This window comes from Pelophylax lessonae (genome assembly GCF_965119305.1).
Source record: "Pelophylax lessonae genome assembly, chromosome: 9".
NCBI lineage: Eukaryota > Metazoa > Chordata > Amphibia > Anura > Ranidae > Pelophylax > Pelophylax lessonae.
In genome coordinates this window covers 86897303-86910675 of record NC_138776.1, presented here as the reverse complement: position 1 = coordinate 86910675, position 13373 = coordinate 86897303, and the positions used below count along the sequence as shown (strand labels likewise).

Sequence of the window (13373 nt, the reverse complement as noted above, 5' to 3'; positions counted from 1 at the left end):
GCTTTTGCACCATGCGACTAACCTGCAGTTCCTGCTCTGGCAAGCTTTCTGCATTTTTTGTATACGTGGGCACGGCATTTAAAAATAAACAGTTTGCGTGTGCAGCAACGGCAGGTAAGTCGCATGGTGCAAAAGAAGGATGGATTTCATGGCCACTGCATTTTTTTAAATTCTGCATGCACCTTTTTTCAGCTGAAAACGCAGGCATAGCAGCTCAAGCCCATTCACATCAATGGGCTGCTATGCCTGTGCAAATGTGGGCCCCCAACCCGCATACATGTGAACCAGGCCTAAAGCAATAGTAAAGTCATTAATAGATAAAAACACCGGTCCTCCTGCAGGTTTAACCAATTAATGACTTTACTATTGCTTTAGGCCTGGTTCACATGTATGCGGGTTGGGGGCCCACATTTGCACAGGCATAGCAGCCCATTGATGTGAATGGGCTTGAGCTGCTATGCCTGCGTTTTCAGCTGAAAAAAGGTGCATGCAGAATTTAAAAAAATGCAGTGGCCATGAAATCCATCCTTCTTTTGCACCATGCGACTTACCTGCCGTTGCTGCACACGCAAACTGTTTATTTTTAAATGCCGTGCCCACGTATACAAAAAATGCAGAAAGCTTGCCAGAGCAGGAACTGCAGGTTAGTCGCATGGTGCAAAAGCAGGATGGATTTCAAGGCCACTGAATTTTAAAAAAATGCTGCATGCACCTTTTTTCTGCGGAAAATGAGGGCATAGCAGCCCATTCAAATCAATGGGCTGCTATGCCTGTGCAAATGTGAACCACCAACCCGCATACATGTGAACCAGGCCTAAAGCAATAGTAAAGTAATTTATAAACAACACCTCCTTCAGGTTTAACCACTTCTTGACCACAAGGATTTGCCCTCTTAATGACCAGGCCATCGGATCGGAGCCGAGCGCCAGAACCAGTTATCACCAGTTAGGCCAGACACTGCTTGATGACCTATTTTAGGCCTGGTTCACAGAGTCTGTACTGACTGACTATATAATAATGTGCATAAGTGAACCAAAGCCCCTAAATTCAGCAATGAAATTGAAGTGAGGTGGAAATTTAATAATTTAAATTTAATAATAGAATACCGTGATAATACCGTATACCGTGGCAAAACCTTAATCAATTAATCGCAGCATGAAAATCTGATACCGTCACAAGCCTAGCGGTGACATAGGCGTGCGCACAGGGTGTGCTGGGTGTGCCTGGGCACACCCTAATCACCTAGGGCACATAGCATTGCCAGTGAGGAGATGGGAAAGATCTCCCTGGGACCTGCTCTGCTCTATTTCTCCTTGCCTACAGGTACATGGCCCCGATACATTACTCTCCCTGCTGGCAAACACATGCATGTGTATTTCAACTTTGGGGTGCACACCTTAATGCAATAGGCTGCGCACACCTATGGGCGGTGTAGGTGGAAGCGGCGGTGGAGGAGGACCAGGGCCGGATTAACAGCATCATGGGCTTGGTGCTGAGGATTTTGAAGGGCCTTAAGGGCCGTGCCTTGCCATGCACCCAGAGGAGGAAGGGTGCAGCCATGCATGCCTAATTCAACATGGGATGCTGTCTCTGAAGCCCATAAACACATCCATGCATCGCCAACTGTCCCTCCTTGTCCGGCCTTCACGCTGTGTGGGGAGGTTCTGAGGGTGCTGCCTGGGGAAGCGAGCATAGAAGCCAGACTTCTGTGTTTACAAGTGACAGAAGAGCGGTAACAGTGAATATGGCCAACCCGGGGCCTATATAAAAGGTAGGGGCCTGGAGCTGCAGCTCCAATAGCCCCTACATTAATCTGGCCCTGAGGAGGAGGACGAGGTAGCCAACACTGCTTCTTTTCAAAAATTTTAAATGAGGGTACACCCCAAAAGAGTGAGAAAGAGCAAAAATGGAACAATGGGTGGGTAAGGTCGGTATCCATTGCTATTCTGCATAAGGTACGGAAAAGTCCCGTGGGATCCATGCCTGGTTCATTTTAATGAACGTGAGCTTGTCCACATTGTCTCTGGACAGGCGGCTGCGCTTGTCTGTTATAACGCCCCCAGCCGTGCTAAATACCCGTTCAGATAATACACTGGCTGCAGGGCACGCCAGCACCTCCAAGGCGTAAAGGGCAAGCTCAAGCCATGTGCCCAATTTGGAGACCCAGAAGTTGAAGGGGGCAGACCCGTCATTCACTACATGTAGGCGTGTGCACACATACTGCTCCACCATGTTGGTAAAATGCTGCCTCCTGCTAAGACGTTCCATCTGAGCTGCTGGTGCTGCTGTTTGTTGTGGCGTGCTGACAAAGCTTTTCCACATTTCGGCCATGCTAACCCTGCCTTCTGAGGTGCTGGCGGTGCCCTGGTTGCGTTGGCGACCTCCTCCTCCTCCTCCTCTGCCTTGTGCTTCCACTGTGGCCCCGCTGTCAGATGGGAATGCCAGCAGCATGGCGTCTACCAGCGTGCGCTTGTACTCGCGCATCTTGCGATCGCGCTCCAGTGAGTGAATTAAGGACGGTACGTTGTCCTTGTAATGGGGATCCAGCAGCGTGGCCACCCAGTAATCAGCACAAGTTAGAATGTGGGCAACTCGGCGGTCGTTGTGGAGACACTGCAGCATGTAATCGCTCATGTGTGCCAGGCTGCCCAGAGGCAACGAAAGGCTGTCCTCTGTGGGAGGTGTATCGTCCGTGTCCTCTGTATCCCCCCAGCCACGCACCAGTGATGGCCATGAGCTGGCCTGGGTGCCACCCTGCTGTGAACATGGTTCCATCTCCTCCTCCAGCTCCTCCTCCTCCTCATCCTCCTCATCCTCCAGAACTGTGCCCCTGCTGGACAATTGCGTCCCTGGCGTTTGCGTGTGCAGGAACCCACCCTCGGAGCCCCTTGCGAATGACTGCCCTGAAAGCCTTGGAAATGTTACCTCTTCATCCTCCTCCTCCTCCTCATCCTGTGCCACATCCTCTTCCATCATCGCCCGAATTGTTTTTTCAAGGAGGCATGGAAGTGGGATAGTTAAGCTGAGAACGGCGTCATTGCCACTGGCCATGTTGGTGGAGTACTCAAAACAGCGCAACAAGGCACACAGGTCTCGCATGGAGGCCCAGTTAAATTAAATAGCGGAATAGAAAATATGATCCAAAAAAAGTGTATGTATATCACACGTACACAACCACACTGGGCCCCAATTACTATTGTTTGTACCCCTAAAAGGCTAGATGAGGAGTAGGGGGGGTATGGAACAGGCAGCACCCTCAAACCTTCAGAAGTATGAGATGAACCCCAACAACTTGGAAAGGTGGATCTCTCTCACACGTACCGACACAGACTATCCCGCAATTCAATTGATCCTCAAAGGTTTTTATTGAATAGCGGAATAGGAAATATGATCAAAAAAAGTGTATGTATCTCGCACGTACACAACCACACTAGGCCCCAATTACTATTGTTTGTACCCCTAAAAGGCTAGATGAGGAGTAGGGGGGGTATGGAACAGGCAGCACCCTCAAACCTTCAGAAGTATGAGATGAACCCCAACAACTTGGAAAGGTGGATCTCTCTCACACGTACCGACACAGACTATCCCGCAATTCAATTGATCCTCAAAGGTTTTTATTGAATAGCGGAATAGGAAATATGATCAAAAAAAGTGTATGTATCTCGCACGTACACAACCACACTAGGCCCCAATTACTATTGTTTGTACCCCTAAAAGGCTAGATGAGGAGTAGGGGGGGTATGGAACAGGCAGCACCCTCAAACCTTCAGAAGTATGAGATGAACCCCAACAACTTGGAAAGGTGGATCTCTCTCACACGTACCGACACAGACTATCCCGCAATTCAATTGATCCTCAAAGGTTTTTATTGAATAGCGGAATAGGAAATATGATCAAAAAAAGTGTATGTATATCACACGTACACAACCACACTAGGCCCCAATTACTATTGTTTGTACCCCTAAAAGGCTAGGAGTAGGGGGAGTATGGAACAGGCAGCACCCTCAAACCTTCAGAAGTATGAGATGAACCCCAACAACTTGGAAAGGTGGATCTCTCTCACACGTACCAACACAGACTATCCCCCAATTTAACTGATCCCCAAAGGTTTTTGATTAAATAGCGGAATAGAAAATATGATCCCAAAAAAGTGTATGTATATCACACGTACACAACCACACTAGGCCCCAATTACTATTGTTTGTACCCCTAAAAGGCTAGATGAGGAGTAGGGGGAGTATGGAACAGGCAGCACCCTCAAACCTTCAGTATGAGATTGTGTTCACTGTACCCCACAAAGATTGAGTTCACTGCACCCCACAATGATTGTGTTCACTGCACCCCACAAAGATTGTGTTCACTGCACCTCACAAAGATTGTGTTCACTGTACCCCCCAAAGATTGTGTTCACTGCACCCCACAAAGATTCTGTTCACTGTACCCCACAAAGATTGTGTTCACTGCACCCCAAAAAGATTGTGTTCACTGCACCCCAAAAAGGATGTTGTTCACTGCACCCCAAAAAGGATGTTGTTCACTCCACCCCAAAAAGATTGTGTTCACTGCACCCCACAAAGATTGTGTTCACTGCACCCCAAAAAGATTGTGTTCACTGCACCCCAAAAATGATTGTGTTCACTGCACCCCAAAAAGGATTTTGTTCACTGCACCCCAAAAAGGATGTTGTTCACTCCACCCCAAAAAGATTGTGTTCACTGCACCCCAAAAAGATTGTGTTCACTGCACCCCACAAAGGATTTTGTTCACTGCACCCCAAAAAGATTGTGTTCACTGCACCCCAAAAAGGATGTTGTTCACTGCACCCCAAAAAGGATTTTGTTCACTGCACCCCAAAAAGATTGTGTTCACTGCACCCCACAAAGGATTTTGTTCACTGCACCCCACAAAGATTGTGTTCACTGCACACCAAAAAGGATTGTGTTCACTGCACCCCAAAAAGATTTTGTTCACTGCACCCCAAAAAGATTGTGTTCACTGCAGCCCAAAAAGATTGTGTTCACTGCAGCCCAAAAAGATTGTGTTCACTGCAGCCCAAAAAGATTGTGTTCACTGCAGCCCAAAAAGATTGTGTTCACTGCAGCTCACACACAGAAAAATGGATGTGGATCACTGACACCTGCCTATCTCCAATCCCACACCACACAGCAATATCGATTGTAGTTTGTAGAACACAGTTTCCCTAAAATTCAGCAGACTCTGTCCCTAACAGGATTGAGAAGAGATCGTAGATCAGGATTGAGTGCAGACCCCACCCCCCACACAGCAATATCGATTGTAGTTTGTAGAAGACACTGACCCTATATAATTCAGCAGACTCTATCCCTAAAATGCCTACAACTCGCCCTGCCTAAACACTCCGACCTGTCCCTCAATTCTATCCGGACACAAATGGTTTTTTCCTGCCTATCTTTCCCTAATCAGCAGCCAGCACGTTGATGTGTGCTCTGTCCCTGAATCTAAGCAGCATAATGACGCCGCTGCGGCTGCCTCGAACTTATAAAGACTTGGTCACATGCTTCAGACGGCCAATCACAGCTACTGAGACATTTGCAGGCATGGCTGGGATGGCTTAAGGCACACCAGTTAAACGATTGTTGATTGGCTGTTGAAAGCCCGCCATGAAAAGAGCGCCAAAGCATGCAAAACCCGGAAATAAAACGACCGAACACGGATTTTTACCCGAACATACAGTAAAGTGTCCGTGTCCGTGTTCGGGTACAAAAAATCCAATTATTCGGTACGAACACGAATAATACAGTCCGTGTTCGCTCAACACTATCCCTAACCAATACAATAGCCTCATGGACTTTATCAATATACCTCGGTGTATAGATTATATTTAGTAATCAGCCTTAACTTGGAGTATAGGAACTTTTTACCTATAATGTTAGGATTTTCTTCAAAAAGATATACTGTCATAAGAATTTATGTTATGTTCTTTTCCTGTTTTAGGTTGGGAATCTTCTTATATCAAATTTGATGTATTTATCTCTTGGTGAATTATTGTGTCAACTGTTTTGTTTACAATAAAATCTTTGTAAAAGAAAAATCAACTTTCAGATCAAATAATTTATTTTTAGTGCTGTGTTATTTGCCAAGAAAGGGCTTGTCCAGGGGGATTGCAGGCTTTATGTATTAAAGTACACATTTATAGGGGTTTTACTAATTAAAAAGCATTAAAAAAATGTAAAGTTAGCAGCTACAAATACTGTAGCTGCTGACTTTTAATATAAGGACACATACCGATCCAGGGATCCAGAGATGTCCTCAGTGGACATCAGTATTGCAAGTAAGGGAAACCGTCAGTAAAGCCTTGTGGCTTCACAGCCGTTTTCCTATTGTGCATGCACAAAACGAAGCTTTGAGAATAGTCCCTTAGTCTTCTGGGGCCTGTAATGTGTCCCAGAAGGCTGTGGGGGAAGGAGGGGGGCCAACCTTCCAGCTCAGATCACCGCGGCACATCTGACCGGAAGTGGGAGTGGGTACCTGTCAAAACCAGGTACCTGCCCCCCTTAAAAAGTGGCAAACCTGGCAGTGGAGAAGGGGGATGAATGCAAAAAAGCAGAATTCCCCCTTTTGGGTGAAGTTCCACTTTAATGTTTCGGGGATAATTTAACATTACAGTTGAATTCCTGCCTAACACTAACAAGTCTTAAAATTGTCCCCTCCTTCCTCCTGCTACCTATGCTGACTAACCTGTATAAAAAAAAAAAAATGTGTATACGTACCTATTTTCAGCCTGCTCTGGTCCGGTCACTTAACCTGGCTCCACTGTGTTGGAGCAGCAACTGCAGGTGAGAGGAGGGAGTGTCGAAAAGATCTGCTACATGAGAGCCTATGATTGACATCACCATTCCCAGATTTCCCTACTGTTGTCAAACGTGCTTTCCTCCCTGCAGCCAACACTCACTGATACAGGTGATTATGTGACTGGACCAGAGCTGGCTGAAAATAGGGAAGAATACACATTTTTTTGTACACAGTTAGGGTCCTTTCACATGGGTGTTCTGTATGTCCGTTTTTCCTCCCATCCGTTTGCGGATGAAAAACAGACATAATGTATGTCTATGGGATTGCGGACGTTAGCGGATGACTATCCACTGACATCCGTTTTGCGTCCATTCCGTTCAGTTACGTTTTTTGAGACAGAAGAGAACGCTAAAAAACGTAACGGACGCAAAATCTGATGTCAGCGGATGTCATCCGCTAACGTCTGCAATCCCATAGACATACATTTTGTCAGTTTTTCATCCGCAAACGGATGGATGAAAAACAGACATACGGAATGGACCCTACAAAAGTGCATCCGTGTCTGTTTAAAAAAAAAAAGTGACTAAACGCAAAAAAAAAAACTGAACGGACCGTGTGAAAGGACCCTGGGCAGAAATTCCACTTAAACTTGTGGTGCTTTCTTTGTATACTTTACAAATACAGCCTAATTGGTAAGGGTTGGGTTGGGTGAGCATTATTAGAGTTTGGTGTAGCGGTTAGGTTTTGGGTTTCATAGGAGGGTTAAAGGTTATAGACAGTATAGATATCAGGGACATGGAGGTACATAACTAAGTTCATGACAGTTTTTGTTGTCGAAACCACCATTACCAAAAATGGAAACGAAATAAAAAATGTTTAAAAAGAAACCATCAAAAACAAAATTACTTTTTTGGAGAGTAGTCTATAAAAATAGAACATGTGTGTGTCTTCTTTGTGCTGTTATATTGCGGGAGTGGTAAATTAGGGTCCAACAAGTTAATCAGGATTTCTGTGTAAGATGTAAACTAAAATTAAAATTAAAATTTGAAGAAAGAAAATCTTTTTTAAAATAAACCACTTTATTTTTTTTAACAGAAAAACCTCCAGTTCTAGAACGTCAAAGGATACAAAGTGCTGGATCAGATGTTCCACCAATGCCCCCATCAAGGCAAAGTGAGTTTTTAGGGGATTAGCAAAATTCTGCAAGTGTAGGTATTTAAAACTATAAAACCAACACTTTAAAGAGCAATTCCAGCAATATGTGAAATCGAGTTAACTACTAATGTTGTCCACCAAAAACGGCAATTATTCTAAAGTCAGAAAGTTGACCTTAACCAGAGTTCTGTATGATCCTTTTAGAAATAAACACACACAACTCTATACATGTCATTGGAAATGTACTTCTTGAAGTCTGTGTTTTGTACCATCCTCACTTTCTCTCTGCTTCCTCACCAATAGCATTCACCTATTCAAGGCAAGTTTGAAACCGATTAGTAATTCGATCACCGAAAACAATTCCTAGTACTGACATTTTTATTACATCCATCTTCCTGTGAAAGGCAAGAGGTCATATTTATAAGCCTATTAGAAATGGTTGTGGCCCCCTTTCCTACAGCAGTTAATCTATTAACAAGTTGCCATGGCATAAATAGCCACTAATGGTAGAACATACAATTTTACTTTCCATTGAGGACTTCTAATTCTACCCTTTCAGTTCCCTGCCTGTCATTTTCATCCAATAGTTTAGCATAGTACTTTCTAAGTTGTGACCTTCATGCTTGTTTTGGGCTATTCGTCTAAATTACTAGTCACAAGAAGGATAAGCAACTAGTATTTTCAGTTGAAGACCCATTATAGCAACGTGTGTATTTACTGTATCTCATTTATATAGATTTCCTTTAAATTGGATAACCTGGATTTCTAAAAACAGAGTCAGCTAACATGACTATTGGCTATTCGTAAACCTTCTATTACAATTTCTTATAAAGCTAGCTGAATAGAAAAAAAACTGTTTCCCATTGTCAATGTATTCATCTAATTGCAGGCCTTCCTGAGATTGCAAGTCGCTATGTTGCCAACCAAAGTCGACATGGCAGCAATATGGAACAGGTATGGATAAAATAAGGACTACTAATTGTAATTTTTTCATTTTTTATTCTGTGCAAAATAAAATTTAATTTAATGGTCAGCAAAGGTAAAAGGTAGCCTAAGGCAAATGGTTTTTATGTATATTTATTTGTGGTTTTGCAGCAAAATAGACGGGCATTGGACTATAACAGTACAGCTCACAGCCATAAAAGTGGCTATGTTTGTACACCGTATTTCATAGTTCGCAGTTCGATATATGTGACCATGTAATATAATTAATAACATTGCAGACAGAGGAAAATGATGACCAGAATCCCTATTGGGTGAGAAATATTATATCTTAAAGTTGCCTTAAAAAAGAGGGGCAACAATCATGTGTAACCCTTATATGATATGGTAGCAATAAACTAACTACAAGTATTTGTTGGGAAAGGGGTATCAGGAAATTCATACAAAAATTCTCAGAACATTCAAAAGATTTTGTGATAAATAGAATCAAGTGCAGCACTCCCCTTACGTACATAAATACTATGCTCTTGTAATCAAAGTAAAACGTGAAAAAACATATGTGATAAATGATCAACTCATTTACTGTGGTAAGTATCCAATAATAAAACCATAAAGTGAATTCAAACTCCATCCAGCATGTCCTTTTATACCTAAATTATATAACCACAAAAAAGTGATGGGTGTTCTTATTTTCCACGCTAGTGCAAATTTGCTGATCCACCAGCTAGTGAAAGATTGGCCACTCACCAGAAGCACTCAGGCCGCTAGGGACCTACAGTGCCTGTAGTATTCCTCACTTTGGAAAGTAATTCCTCCTAAGGGTAGGCCAGGATATTTTAGAGTGCCTCCAATGGCACTCTCTGCAAGCATAAACGATAAGGAACAAGGAAATGCTGCTCTGCTGATGGCGTGCGTTCCACCCCACTCGGACCTGCCGCAAATCTGAAGTGATGTCATTTAGAAACCTCAAATTGCAATGCAATAAGGTTTCTGAGTGACATCACTTCCGGTTTGCGGCAGGTCCGAGTGGGGTGGAACGCATGCCAATCTATATATTTTTCTATTTTTTTTTCACCCATATTATATGTTTTTACAGAGCAACATTTAGCACGGTTTATATGTATTGTTTGGTGCATCAACCAGTAGCAGCGCTTCACCATTTATCTTCACTATTATTTAAGTATTTATTACTTGAATACTACATAGGGCACCCTATACCAAGTAAAGAGAGGAGCCATACCCTCTATTTGTTCACAAAGGAGGTCTAGTGCTAGAAATGTTGCTCTCGCTTTGACATTTGCAGTGACACCTTGTGGCTCGAACCCCATCATAAGTGGGTGTGACCTCCGTGAGTTCACCACTGCTGGGGGGGGGGGGCTGTGGCGCTTTAAATTTATTTTATTAGATTTTATTATATTGAACTTCCAGTGACCAGTATGAGAGAGGGAGAGCGATAACACCAAATTTACCACACCTGCTAGATGGGCTCAATTTGGACATTTTCACTTAGGGGTGTACTCACTTTTGTTGCCAGCAGTTTAGACATTAATGGCTGTGTGTTGTTATTTTGAGGGGACAGTAAATTTACACTGTTATACAAGCTATACACTCACTACTTTACATTGTAGCGAAGTGTAATTTCTTCAGTGTTGTCACGTGAATAGATAGATTAAAATATTTACAAAAATGTGGGGGTGTACTCACTTTTGTGAGATACTGTATATTGTATTATCACTGAGAAATTTGTCTCGTGCAAAGTAACCCCAAACCTAGGACTCCTATCTGTGTTTATTTTTCCATGCCTAGTCACATTTTCTACATTTCTTTTTTGCTTGTAGGATGCTGGGGTGCTTAATAAAGAATGGTACTCATCATCATGTGACCGCAAAACAGCAGAAGAAGCCTTGCTAGCAGCCTCCAAGGTATTGTTTTATCTTCACTGGAAAGCAGTCAAGCTTCAGCTTATTCTTGAAAAATGAAACCAATAACCTGACTGGTTGCCGTAGACCATGCTTTTGCTTCAATTATCTCTAAAACAAAAATCTACAGAGTGAAATCTGTATTGTTTCTAAATCTTGCTTGATCTTGGTAAAACACAAACACAGATTTTTTTATTTTTATACATTTGTAAGTACATATTCTTTATTTTAAAATGTTTTTTTTTTCAGAATTCAGTGGTACCCTTAAGCCCCGTACACACGGGCCAAATGCCGGCCAACATCAGCTGGTTCAATAAAAAAAAAACAGACGACATTCGGCCCGGGTGTATACCAGCCGGTCAGACAGAAGCCAGCCGTTTGGTCACCTTCTGTCAGACGACCATGCTGGAAAATCAAAAGCGGATGAGTACTCTCAGCCAATGGCTGAGAGCGCTGATCAGAGTGTTTGGGCAGGAAGTAGCTGTCCCTTTGTCAGAACACAACAGCTCAGCAAGGGAGATCACTTTACTAACGTCGGATCATTGGTACAGCGGCTACGAACGGAGCTGACAATTTTTTGTTTTTTTTCATTCATACAGCTGGGTTGAACGGAAAGAAACTAATAGTGTACCAGGCTTTAGTCTAATAAAGTAGATCTAAAGCCAATGAAATTACATTTAGTTTACTAAAGCACCATGTATTTACCAAGATATGTTTGCTTTAGAAAATATGTTTTTTTTTTGTTTTTTTTCTTCGTCCTCTATTGTATTTCAGAGCTGCTAAGCTCCTCCAGGCACTTCCTGTTGACATGCGCTTCAGCAGAAACTATATGTCTTTATAATGGTCAACCTCCTTATGGTGACAACAGTGACCCATACCTGCACAATGAGCAATAACACATTCCTACTTGTAGTCAGCACTGGAAGCGCATATTACAGGGTGACAACAGAGGCAAACAAAGGGACACAGCTTTGCACCCCAAAAGAGGAAGTGTACTGAAACCCTCAAATTTATAAAGACAACATTTTTTTGTAATTATATTAACGTGAAAGATTATGAGATTTTAGTGGTTGGGTTTAGATCTACTTTAATTACAGCAACGATTAATTAATGTCTCTTTCTCTGCAGGATGGTTCCTTTTTGGTAAGGCGAAGTACCGGTCAAGACCAGAAACAGCCATTTACCCTTGTAGTATTTTACAAGAGAAGAGTATATAATATTCCGGTGAGATTACTTGAGTCAACTAAGCAATATGCTCTTGGAAGAGAGAAAAGTGGAGAAGAGGTACATACTTACATAAAATATGATGTGTAATAGGAATTTCAACCTTGATTTTACAGCCATATAAAAAGCGTTCAGAAAGCTATTTACTTATTTTCCAATGGGAATATAATTTATTTACAAAATGTTTCTGCTCTAACACAATATCACCAAGTACCTGCTAAATTTGCACAGATTCTAATGTTTCAAATTTTTGCAAGTTTGCCTGAATCGTAAACACATGTTAACACCATAATGAAAAAAATGAGGCCAATTTACAAATGGGAGAGAAGCTTGTGAGAATTTTCAAAATTTCTTTACCATAAGCTCCAAATAAAAACACTAGCATTACTTTTCTAAGATGTCCAAAAAAAAAAACACACTTTGATTTTTATATTACTATATTTTAAAAATGATTTAAATAGTCAAGTTTAATTGAAGCAATGGATAAAAATGTAAAGCTCCAGAATAATACTTTTAAAGAGAGAACAAGAGAACTACGCTCTCTTCTCACCTCTAGACAAAAATGAGCAGTTAATCCATGCACTGCGGGCACAGTCCCACTGCATGTCTTAAGGTGTCTTAGTGGTTAGGGTGTAAGTGCTCAAGAAGCTATTGAAAGTATGTGCAAGCATCTCTAGATGCCTTGTTTGCACTTCTTTTGCTAGTCTATCATATTGTTTAAAGGTCAGTGATCAACTACCTAGTGAAACCAAACTCAGGATGACTGCCAAAGAAATTGCACATTTTAAAGCAAAGTTAATAATGGCAGCTCCCATATTTTTATCCTCACTGATTAACTTTTGAACCAAGGTACAGTTTAATTTTAAGAGCCCCAAAGTTATAGAAAACTGAGTTTGGAAAAAAAATCCTATTTGGTCAGTGCTGTTGCGCAATAACAAACCTATTTCTTTTTACACAGAAATTCAACAGTGTTGCAGAGATTATTGAAAATCACCAGCGCACAAGCCTTGTGCTAATAGACAGCCAGACCAATACAAAAGATTTAACCAGGTTAATGCATGCTGTTAAAGTTCCATAAGCTATTGTCAAAGCTTCATCAGTCAAGCTGCAGAGGAATTTCTTCAAGACTACTGAATACACCAAGGATAAATTCTAAAACTAGGAAACATTCTGACAAAACACAGCACATCCTGTATATTGTTCTTAGGAGAAGACAATTCTTTAAAGCTTGATAGGACTTAAATCCTGTATATATTTTTATAATTGTCTATGTGTGCACAATAAATCCATATAAAATTAATTACTTGGTTTTGTTTTATTCTGACCATAAAATGGTAAATCAGACTGTGCATGATCAGTCTG

At 42.0% G+C, this 13373-nt stretch overlaps 1 protein-coding gene across 8 annotated transcripts in view; it reads left to right on the top strand.

Moving 5' to 3' along the window:
• Nucleotides 1-13311, top strand: part of BLNK (B cell linker) — a 359493-nt gene extending 346182 nt beyond the window's left edge. For all 8 annotated transcript variants that reach the window (XM_082267605.1, XM_082267606.1, XM_082267607.1 and 5 more), the window contains 5 exons: nucleotides 7867-7944; nucleotides 8816-8880; nucleotides 10707-10790; nucleotides 11916-12071; nucleotides 12970-13311. In XM_082267605.1, the coding sequence (XP_082123731.1) occupies nucleotides 7867-7944; nucleotides 8816-8880; nucleotides 10707-10790; nucleotides 11916-12071; nucleotides 12970-13089 (503 nt within the window). In that variant the 3' untranslated portion in view covers nucleotides 13090-13311. The remainder of the gene's footprint in view (nucleotides 1-7866; nucleotides 7945-8815; nucleotides 8881-10706; nucleotides 10791-11915; nucleotides 12072-12969) is intronic.
• The last annotated feature ends 62 nt before the right edge of the window (nucleotides 13312-13373 follow it).